Raw genomic sequence first — 11,846 nt, 5'->3', positions numbered from 1 at the left:
TGCAATTCTTCTAAGGCCTCGTTTGGGAACAAGGTATTTTAGTAACTTTTTAATTTTTTGGCTAAAATATGAGGTGAAAAAAACTAGCATGTTTGGGATGATTTTTTGACTTGTTACGAAAAAATATACAAAAGTAAAGAGAAAAAGGAATTTTTAAATTTTTTGTATAAGTTATTGGCTTTTTTATTTTTTTAGTAACTTTTTAACTTTTAAGTTAAAATAATCACTTACCAAACGAGACATTAATACTATTTTAATGAGACTTAATATTCCATTTTTTTATTCACTACCTAGCGCACACTCCAATTAACCTCAATATTAAAAAAAAGGGTATGACTTCTGTCTAGTCCAGGATCGGACTGGACGGTGCTGTTGGGCCCGTGGGGGCCCATCACGGGTCACGTTTTGATAATCTGAACCGTTCAATGTGTAGAACTCGTCGATTACCATATGTCTGTAAAAAATCACGTTGATCGGATATCGATAGCTATATGATCAAATCGGTTTCGTATTAAAAAAATTGGACAGCGAACAAACTAACGGTTGACAAAAAACAGTTTTGATCAGCTATCGATATCCGATCAACGTGATTTTTTACAAGCACATAGTACTCGAAGAGTTCTACACAATGAACGGTTCAAATTATCAAAACGGGATCCGTGGTGGGCCTCCACGGATCCAACAGCATGGTCCAATCCGATCCCGGATTGGATAGAAGCCATACCCTAAAAAAAAAAATCAAAAATAACCCCAATGTCTTTACTCGAATAAAAAGTGAAAATGGTCCAAAGTATAAGACAAAGTGGTGAAGATTCTCTCAAAGAAAAGTAAAAAATCCTCTTAACTCTACTCTTGTGCCTTTTGAACGCTAATTTTAATAATTATTTAACAAAAATATACAAATGAGATATGCTCAACTAATTCAAGCTGATGGAATAGCGGCCCTCTTTAGGAGTAATCTAACAATTACATGTCTCCAAAACAAACAAAAAAAAGGGTATGTTGAATGAAAGTGAATAACTGATTATTTAAGTATAGGATTTAAAAATTAGTAAGTTTTAAAATTTATTTTAATTTAACTTATTTATTTTTCAATGGGTCTTGAACCAACTTTAATTATTATATGTACTTGCAGAATACTTTAACAAATGGTTATTTTGGAAATATAGTTATAATCAATTTTTTGGTGAAAAAAAAAAAAGCCGCTTATAATTAATTTTTTTGTGAGAGAGGAAGTAGGTTATAATCTGGATTATAACTCACTTCCCAAAATAAACCAAAGTTAAAACTTAGCCTCCGTTTGGGAAGTGTGTTGGCTTTTTAGCTTTTTGACTTTTTTGGCTATTTTAGCCTGGGCTAAAAAACTTGGTTTGGGAAAGATTTTTTGACTTTTTGACTTTTTTTGTGAGAGAAGAGTGTAATGATTATGGATTGAATGTGATGTTTTGTTTGTTGTGGCTAAAATAGCCTATTTTATCTTTTGTGACTATTCTAGCCCCAAAATCACTTGCCAAACACCACCAAAAAGTTAACAAAATTTGAAAGTAGTTTTAAATTTGATTTTGTGTCTCAAGTAGAATAAACTTTTGGTGAGTACAATAAATTTTTACTTATTTATTTTTTGATAACTTTGTTTTTCTTAATAAAAACTTATGTAAACTTTCTCATGTACAAATGGTACATGTGATTATTATAAGACCATCTCCAACGGTGAGTCAAACTTAGCATCAGATTCAAATTTTGGTAAAAAAAGTACTTTTTGGTGCTCCAACCGTTTCACAAATTGATATCAAAATGAGAATTCAACAAAAAATCATCAAACGAGAACAAGGTACTGATTTTACTAAATTACTATTCCTGACCGTTGGAAGAGCTGAACCGGTCAACCAGCCGGTTGCCCGGCCGGTTGACCAACTGGTCGACCACTAAAAGGTTCAAACAGTTCAAATGGGTTGGTTCAAACAATTCAAAAAAAAAAATTTGCCTTACCGGTTGACCACTAAAAGGTTCAAACAGTTCAAATAGGTAGGTTCAAACAATTCAAAAAAAAAATTTACCTTACTGGTCGACCAACCGGTTGTCCCTGGAGCAGATTTGATGAAAATCAACCATTGGAGCATTCTGTATCAGATTGAGAAAATGGTCATTTTTTTATTCAGATTTGATGAAAAATTAGGTGAACCATTGGAGATGCTCTAAGTGACTAAAGTTTTGTTTGGTATTTGATTTTTGGTTAAAAAAGTACAAAAAGATTAAATTAACTACATAAATCAATAAGATAAAATATTACATTTAAACTATGATCATTACATTTTTTCTTTTACAAAATTCAAAAAAGTTAAAAAAACCAAATTAAACAAGGCTAAAAAAGCTAAGTTAAAAAAGTACCGATAAAAAAAGTCAACTAAAAAATCAATGCCAAACGAAGACTTAGGCTTCGTTCGGAAACATATTTTTTTAGTAATTTCTTGACTTTTTAGCTAAAATATGAAGTAAAAGAAATAGTATGTTTAGGATGACTTTTTTATTTTTTAGGAAAATCTGTGCAAAAAGTAGAAAGAAAATGAAATTTTTGACTTTTTGATATAAATGGTTGACTTTTTAATTTTTTTATAACTTTTTGACATTTTTATTAAAAAAATACTTGCCAAACGAGATCTAAATTGAATGACTTGCTTGCCGACTCAAAAATATCTATCTATCTATTATAAAGTAAACACCTCTTATGGTGTCTTGAAACCTTTGTTTCTTATATTGCCACGTGTCTATCTTTTTATTTGAAATAAAAAAAAAAAAAAGATAAATAAGAGGAGAGGATTTAAACCTTAAACTTATGTCAAAGGAATAAGACTCTTACCACTTTACTAACATATAATATATAATAAATATCTTATTTTATTTTTATTTATTTAAATTACACACATCGCGTGTGGCAACCGCTCGTCAATTTAAACCCTACAAAATATTAGCCTGAATGACAAGTGTCACATTCTCTTTAGTGTCCTTATTACCAGCACCAACACGTTGATAAACTCAAATGATAGATAAATAAAAAATTTATATTAAAAACTTGTAGTAATAAAAAATAAAAAAATACAAAATAATTTTTGTTTGAAACTTTGACACACAAGAATCCAAGTTGTTGCAGAGCTCTAATTAGAGTTGGTCCATGAATAAAAAAAAAAAATTTAAAAAAATAGTGAAGTAAAAAACAAAAATGAAGGAGGAAAAAAACAAATTAAAACTCCATTAGAGCTCTTTTTTTACAGGTCTAAATCATTTTTTCATAAGAATATATTGCTTTTTCCTGTCTTCTCATTTCAAATCAAACTATTTACTATTTCAATCATGATAGAGACCATTGATTTGGTAGCTCTAAAATCGCTATTAATGAAGTGGAAAAGTAAAAAAAAAAACAAAAAAACAAACAAACAGACACCGCACATATTATGGGGTGTTTTGAGAAGTTGGTAAAAAATTGGCTTTTGATTTTTTATCAAATTTTTTGACTTTTTTGAAAGTAATTTGAAAAGTTGGTAAAAAACTGATTTTTTTTATTTATTTTTGGTTTAATATTTATTTATGGCATCAAATCAAAATAGAATGACCAATATACTCTTGCCAAACTTTGGAATTTTAGGTAATTTGTTAACATGGAGGGTATTTAGATAATTTCACAAGACAGTTTTTTTGTCACTTGTCAAATGCAACAGCTAGCATTTTCGGCAAGGCAGCTTTTTTTTCACAAGCCAAAAACGCTGGCTTCTTCCCAAAATGGCACTATGGTAGTGGGTCGGGTAGGACCCACTGCCACATCATTAGTAGTAGTTCTAACTAGAGCCCCCAGTCATTTCATACTTTCATAAACATATTATCACATCATTTTAGATAAAATTTTTGTACAAAAATTATTTATAAAACATTTTTTTTTTAAATTTTATATAAAAAATCTATCTGTATATCCACTAATAAATGTGTATTCTAAGAGATTGAAACACTTTATTATCAAATAAAATATAAAACTTATAATTACACGACCATAAAATAGGTTCCCTAAAATTAAAATAAAAAATATACTGAAAAATTGCATCCACAATTATCATTGTAACAATGTATTAGAATATTTAAAATAATTTTCTAATCATTAAATATATTAAAAAGGCCTAATCACATGGGGGTGACATTTGGGGCTAGGGAGTTCAGGCCTGGGAGGTCACTCTTAAGTGATGTTATATAACAAGATCATTCAACCATATAGCGGTAAGTCGCGGATTCGTACATACTATACATAGGTAAAGATTCAAACTCGTACTCCTGATATTGGGTACGGTTTGTCTAAGTTTGGAAAGTTCATCCTACCAAATGGAATATGAGATCTCGAAACTTAGACCTTAAGGCCTCGTTTGTTTGGGGTTATAAGGAGGGGATTGGGATTACTAATGGGGTGTTTGTTTTGAGAGATGAGGAAGAGACTATTAGTCCCTTGGTATTAATAGTCCCTTTGGAAGGGATTGGTAAGGAAGAGGTAGAGATGGTATTAGAAAAATAGTGAGGGGATTAGAATTTTTTTTTTATTTTTTATATATTGGGAATTTTTTTTAAATATAATGTTTAATTTTTTATATTTTTTTATTTGTTTTATTATTTTATATAAAAATAATTTAACAATTCCTTACTATCAATCCCCTCACTATTAATTCTCTTACTATGAATCCCTTCCGTTTTATCTCTGAAAACAAACGAAGCCTAAGACTTTATCAAGTTGTCACAACCCCTTGCCTTAATCATAAAGCTTCATTTAAGAAGTTGGATTGACTTTTTAATTTTTTTTTACTATTTTAGTATCAACTAAAAAGTTTATTTGAATTAATTTTTTTTGACTTTTTTAATTTTTGTAAAAAAAATAATTTAAATATAATATTCTATTTTATTAATTTTTTAACCTATTTTATTTTTTTTTATAACTAACTTAACCAAAAAATAAAAAATAAAAATAAAAATAAATTCACATCCCAAACCACACTAATATCTGTTACACATGAATCTTAAAAAATGAGTTTTATATGTCACTCTTCTCCTAAAATCAACCGGTAGCTGTCTTTTTCTTGCAAGTAAAATGGTGGCAACTGCACCTAACATAAAATAGACAACCAACTGAAATCAAAGTCTCCCTCTCTCTCTCTCTCTCTCTCATCTCCTCCATGATTTCGGCAGTTGAATTCACCACAACGGTCACCCATTTCTCTCTCTCCTCTCTCCTCTCTCTAGCATCCAATTGAAGACTCCCACCCACTCCCTTCAAAGTCACTCCTCAACCTTCTTCATTACTCTGTATCTATCTATCTATCTATCTATATATATACATTCATTGTCTCCGAGATTTAAATTGAAAGGGTAGAGAATGGCGAATGAAGATCCAGAGAACAGAGTAGGTACTAAAAACAGAGGCAATACAAACCCACCAAGCTATTACTCGCCTTCGTACTACCTAGATTCCACAGAGACGATGTGGACTTCGTGGTTGGTTCCGATGATTGTAGTGGCTAACGTGGGTATGTTCGTTGCCATCATGTTCGTCAACGATTGCCCCAAAAATAATTTGGGTTTTGAAGGGAATTGTGTTGCCAAGTTTCTCGGTAGATTCTCGTTCGAGCCACTTAGGGAAAACCCTCTTTTCGGACCCTCTTCTTCTACGTAATGTTTTGCTTACCCATCTCGTGAAACTGTGTTATTTGTTGTTGTTTTCAATTGGGTTTTGGGTTTGAATCATTGGTCTGAATTGGGTATTTATCAATTTTTGTGGAAATTTCTGGGTTAGTTCGCTTCTCTCAATTTGTGTTATTTAATTTTGTTAGCTTTGGTTTGTTGATAATCAGTGTGAGTTTATGCCTGTTGTAGGAGTCTTGATTCTAACATGTTTGTTGTTTTTCTAGTATACTCATTTCTCAAATTTTTTGTATTTTGTCCTTAAATAATAAATAACTGGTTTGGGGTTTTAATTAATCCAATTGGAGTCCACAGCATATGAGTTTAGGATCACTTCTATGAGTCAAGCAAACTTGATTAATATAGTTCAAGGGTCTTTTCCTCAAAAGCTAATTGCTTTTGGATTGGATGCATCCAATTCCATCTAAAATATTAACTAGTCCTTGCCCCCCAAGTTTCCGCACCACTTATATTTCTCTAATCTCTATCACCTCTAATTGTAACACGGAAGTGTTAGAGACTTGTCATCGCCTCTCTTAGTCATCCAAGCTTGTCATCGTCCATTTTTTAATTTTTTGTATTTTTTTTAATTTGGTTTTGGGTTTGATTCATTGATTGGGAATTCCTTAGCATATAAGTTTACGCATGTGGTTTAATGAAAATTTAGTGGCTTTTTAGTTTTTTGGACAAGTTGTTTATGCGGAATTTTTTTTTTTTAAATTTGATTTCTATTTTTTTCATTTATTGACTAGGGATCTTTATGGGCATGTGGGTTTATGGAAATTCATGCTTTCAGGATTAATTATGATATGCTTTTAGAAATTGAGGATTTGTTATTTATTAATTATTTTTACATGGACATCTCTTGCTGTTTTTGATTTAGGCTAGTCAGCTGGGGATTGCGGCCTCAGGAACTATATTTCTTTGTAATTTTTTTAAATTTTTTATGTAATATGTTTTTCTGTGGAAATGTGCTGGGAATTTTTTTTCTTTTTTTTTTTCATTTATTTTGGGCTATCATCTTGATTGTTATTATATTTTGTGAAAATAGGGCAACTATGTTTTCCATTGTTGTTTACCTTCATAATTTTCGTGGTCTATATCATGGAGTTGTAGCAGTCCTAGGGAATTTGTTTGGGGTTAAATGAGCTTTTGGGGAGCTCTTTAACGGCGAATAAATAAACAGATAAAATTTAATTGTAGTAATTCTTAATTTTACATGCTCTTGCGCACAGATTGGAAAAATTGGGAGCTCTAGAGTGGAACAAGGTAGCACACGGACATCAAGGATGGAGACTTATCACTTGCATCTGGTTGCATGCTGGTGTTGTTCATCTACTGGCAAACATGTTGAGCTTAGTGTTCATTGGGATCCGCCTTGAACAGCAATTTGGGTTTGGTATGTTATGTTCTTTTCCACTTGTGTGACTTGTCCCTAATTCAAATTAGTCTGTAAAAAAGCAGTTCAGTTCATTGAACTTTTCCGCTGTCACTTGTTGAGGAGCTCAGATGTAGGCGTTTACGATGGTTTCCTTGGGGTTTGGATGTCCTATGGTAATGAAATGAGTAACAATGATCATTTTGGATATGACTAGAAATTTCATTTCATTTCTCGTCACTCGAATTTTTAGCAAGGACGACGTGGCTTCTCATATTTGGATATATTTGTGTCCTAAAAGCTAATAAAAATGGAGTTAATTTTACCCCATGGATATCTTTGGCACCCCTTTTGTGCCATAATCGGGCCCATTATGAGGTTCTCATCCATTCATTGTCATTGTCTAGACTTAGACAATTTTGTTTTTTTTTCTTATGCATACTTAATATCTTCTTCTTCTTCAATTATTTATTTATTTATTTATTTTGTATGTGGCAGTGCTAGTTGGGGCAATCTACCTGTTGTCAGGGGTCGGTGGGAGTATACTCTCCTCCCTTTTCATTCAACGCAGTATTTCTGTTGGTGCATCGGGTGCTCTATTTGGACTTCTTGGAGCAATGCTGTCAGAGCTTCTTACTAATTGGACTATTTATACCAATAAGGTAGATTCAAATGATGCTTGACCCCTTTTTTTAATGTATTAGGAGTTAGGATTTCTCTTTTTTCTCTTTTATTTACTCAAATGATGCTTGGGTTCGTGAAGCTTGAAAACACTTGACGTTGCAATGGCTTCCAGGAATTCTTTGAGATTTACAGATCCTTATCATGACACCAAAACACATGAAAATGCTTCTTTTTTTCCCTCTCTTCTTCTCTTCTATTATTTCCTTATTGAATAATATGAAAATTGGTGGTTGAAAGTCTAGTTGTCTAACTGGTTTTTAAAATTTTGTTTAGGCTGTGAAAATGAAGAATTTCGGCAACTCTAATCACATTTAGTAATTCCTCCTCTCTTATTTTGTAGGCTGCCGCTCTATTTACCCTCGTGATCATCATTGTCATCAACTTAGCAGTTGGAATTCTTCCGCACGTCGACAACTTTGCACACATTGGAGGATTCTTGACGGGTTTTCTCCTTGGTTTCATATTGCTACTCCGCCCCCAGTTTGGTTGGCTGGAGAGGCGGAATCTTCCAGCTGGTGCTCGTGCCATATCAAAGTTTACGGTTTACCAATATGTATTCTTGTTGGTTGCTCTGGTTTTGCTGATTGCTGGGTAAGCATTATCACCCTAAATCCTATGTTTGTTATCTTCTACTGTAGAATTGCAGTACCAAGCTAGGCCTTGTGTTTCACGCAAGTGAGGTATATGAATCATTTTTCATCACTCTGCTCTATTAAGGGCTATTTGTTGCAGAGGTCGAATCAAAAAATGTTGTTGGGGGGGGGGGGGGGTGTGTATAAAAAACATTGACTTAGTTTTGGTGCATGACTAATTGGGGGGGAAGGTGTGTGTATAAAAAACATTGACTTAGTTTTGGTGCATGACTAATCAAAAATATTTTTTTATACAAACATTGTGAAAATAGAATTTCATAAGGGTAAAATTAAATAAATCTAACAAGTCATTTTTTTTCATTTTATAATTTGAAATAGTTAAAAATCATCTCATTATATATTATAAAGTACTGATAAAATAAAACATTAGTGAGTGATTTTATAAAATAGTATCATCTCATTATATTTTATAAATAATCTCATTATATATTATAAATGATCATGAAATATAGGAGTAGTATTTAAATTTTCCAAAACTTGGGAGGAGCCGTGGCCACTGCCCAAGTTTTGTTTGTTGAGTTAAATTAAGGACTGGTTTGGCAACGGCTTTTGTTGGTAGAAGACTTTCTAAAATGGCTGATGAGTTTGTCAAATGCTAAAAATAATATTTTTTGTTAGTGGAAAAGTTGAGACTTAGCCTTTTTTTTTTTTTTCTATTTTCCTTTTTATTCATGGTTAGCTTTTTTTTAACTGAAAACAAGCAGGCTTTCTTTAGCTTAATTAGGCAAAAAATGACTAAAAAAGCCAAAACCAAACAGAGCCTAAATAAATTTATATCTTTTATTAGTACCGCATCCCATGTTATTTTAGGTCTTCCTCTCCTCCAAACATTTCCATTTATGAAGGATTGCAGTAGTCGTTAAAATTGGGTTGTCACGAAGCATACAGAATATGATCGATCCATATTACCCACAAAAAACAAAAGATGATTTTTATTTCCACAGTTTTATCAATTCATCCTTGTCATTTTTTCCTCCATGCTTGTTTACTATCCTACATTTGACATAATCCAGAACAAACTTTTGTTCAATGCAGGATAGTAAACAAGTAAGGTAGAGAAAATAGCAAGATTTTTTTTTTTTTTTTTTTTTTCCCAAAAGCTTGTTTTTAGATTTTTGCAAGTCTGTTTTCTTGTTTGAGATTTATACAAATGGACACATTATTTGCTCCTATGAAAAAAAAACTAATTTCCATTCATTTTCTTGTTGAAAAATACTGCAGATTTACAGTGGGACTGGTACTGCTATTCAAAGGGGTGAATGCAAACGATCATTGCAGCTGGTGCTACTACCTCAGCTGTGTGCCGACCTCAAGATGGAACTGTAATAACTGATCGGAGAATTCTCAGCATATATCTCACTTTCTCTGATTTCGTCTTTCTTGATTGGTTATTTGTTTATTTCATTTGTATGATTCTGTTTATAGTCTCTGACCCATAATTTTTCTCGCTCTTTTTTTTTTTTGTGGACATTTAGGAAGTCTTGTTTGTATAAATTTACATGGGATCTCTTCCCATTATGTACTAATTACTGAAATTAATGATGATGGAATTATGTTGTTCTTCATATATGGAAGTGATTTTATTATTATTTTACTTTTGTCATGTGGTCTAATAATAAAATATACACAAGTGATTTGTGTGCCTCTGTAACATAACTCTCAATAATTTCAATTTCCCACAATGCCATGTGCAAAGAAAAAAAAAAAATACAATCAAAGAAATGCATAGAAAATTGAATGTGTGGTTTATATTCATTTTTGAATGTAATGGTTACATTTGAAATAAAGTTAGATTGTACATTGAACGGATGACCAACCTGCTACTTTTCGAATCATTATTGCCTCATTCAAATAAGAATAAAGTTTGGGACCCCCAGTGGGGGTGCTGGGGGTCCATTATGATTGGTTGAAAAAACTGTTTTTTTTTTTTTTTTTTTTTTCTTTGTGTTTGGCCATTGGCAGCCCTCCATGTGGCACTGGGGGTGCTGGGGGTGCCAAAATGGTGGGGGTCTGTAGCATTTCCGTTCAAATAATTTGTATCCACATGTAGGGGTGCTCGGGATCAATTTTTGATGGTACAGTTTACGGTTTGGATTCGTCCACATATCTGCAGTTTGAGAAAAATTAAACCTGCAATCGGCGACAATTCGAATTGCGGTTTGTGCGAATAGAATTTGTAGATGTGCGAGCGGTTTGCTAATTAGGCTTTTCATTTAAAATTTTATTTTTGGACTTGTTTTTTTCAATTTTTTAAATATTCTTTTAGGCATTTTTTTCTCATTTTTTAAATATTATCTTGGATCATAAAATCACATTTTTTTTTATCATGAAATCATCAGCGTGTTTGGTTTGAGTTTTTTGGATTAAATTTTTTGAAAACTGAGTTTTTTGGTTTTCATGTTTTTTTTTTTAGTGAATATTTTTAAAATTTTAAACATTTTTTTTACTTTTTTAGATGCACCATACTTAGATGTATCTAAAAAGTAAAAAATTTGTGAAAAATATTTTTAAAAATTAATAAATACATAAAAATACAAAAAATATACTGAATACTCGTATTTTTTTGTATTTTTGGTATTTAGTGAATTTTTAAAAAGTTTTTTTCACAAATTTTTTACTTTTTAGACATAAGTCTAAAAAGTAAAAAAAAAAATTTGCTTAAAATATTTAAAAAATTCAAAAAAAAATACGAAAAACAAGAAAGTAAAATTTTTTAAAAAGTGTTTTTAGAAAACCCTAACCAAGCTTATTTTTCAAATGATTTATCCCAAATAAATTACAGTCTATCTATCCAATTTATTTTCAGAAGAAAACAGACCATAAACACATGTTAAGATCAGCCAATTTACTTACATTCACTTTTCAAAAAATGTATAAACTAAACAAAACTCATAGTTGTTTTAATAAAAATAGACAAGCATCTCTTCTGAAAAATTAATTTTAGGATTTGCTAAACTCACAACGGGTGAAAAATAAGAAGCATAACCATAAATAAGTAACTTATTTTATTATAAGTCACCCATATTTGTTGGGTTTTCACACTAGTAATGTAAAACAAATTGCAAAACATTTGTTTACTTGTAAGTGAGTGAGAGAAGGGAAAATTAGGGTTACACACTTACAAAACTTACAAGAAAATTTAACGGTTCAAATTTTGTTTAAAAATGTATATAGATGTAGGCGGGTGAGTGCAGGTAAAAACTGCAACTCTACTGTAACCCGCAAAATAGGAAAATTCTAACTCACATCCGATCATAACGATTATGCGAAATCGCCCCAATAGGTGTAGGTGGTTCGGGTTGGACAGTTCAAGTTAGGCAGTTTGCGCAGATCAAATAACCTATACCCAACCCCACCCACATGTATTGATAATTGACTACATAAACTTGAAGGTTGCTATTTACCACAACATTTAATTTATCTCT

General features: G+C 31.6%; 1 protein-coding gene across 1 annotated transcript; it reads left to right on the top strand.

Annotated features, from left to right (window-relative positions):
• The first annotated feature begins 5,049 nt into the window (after nucleotides 1-5,049).
• On the top strand, nucleotides 5,050-9,986 carry LOC114311315 (RHOMBOID-like protein 2). The gene is made up of 5 exons (XM_028257444.2): nucleotides 5,050-5,694; nucleotides 6,942-7,105; nucleotides 7,583-7,746; nucleotides 8,109-8,359; nucleotides 9,643-9,986. Exons 1-5 carry the CDS (start codon nucleotides 5,402-5,404, stop codon nucleotides 9,752-9,754), a joined length of 984 nt encoding a protein of 327 aa, XP_028113245.1. The 5' UTR covers nucleotides 5,050-5,401; the 3' UTR covers nucleotides 9,755-9,986.
• Nucleotides 9,987-11,846: the final 1,860 nt, after the last annotated feature.

The sequence above is a fragment of the Camellia sinensis genome, chromosome 11 (assembly GCF_055761805.1).
Source record: "Camellia sinensis isolate YWXY chromosome 11, ASM5576180v1, whole genome shotgun sequence".
NCBI classification, from domain to species: Eukaryota; Viridiplantae; Streptophyta; class Magnoliopsida; order Ericales; family Theaceae; genus Camellia; species Camellia sinensis.
Note: the sequence above shows the minus strand (reverse complement) of the source record. Positions and strands in the feature narration are given on the sequence as shown.

What these genes read in the sequence shown, in the direction of transcription:
- LOC114311315 (XM_028257444.2), top strand. Translation starts at nt 5,402, where the DNA reads ATGGCGAATGAAGATCCAGAGAACAGAGTAGGTACTAAAAACAGAGGC. An exon ending in TTCGGACCCTCTTCTTCTAC is followed by an intron (nt 5,695 to 6,941) that starts GTAATGTTTTGC and finishes TCTTGCGCACAG; the next exon opens with ATTGGAAAAATTGGGAGCTC. An exon ending in CTGGTTTTGCTGATTGCTGG is followed by an intron (nt 8,360 to 9,642) that starts GTAAGCATTATC and finishes AAAATACTGCAG; the next exon opens with ATTTACAGTGGGACTGGTAC.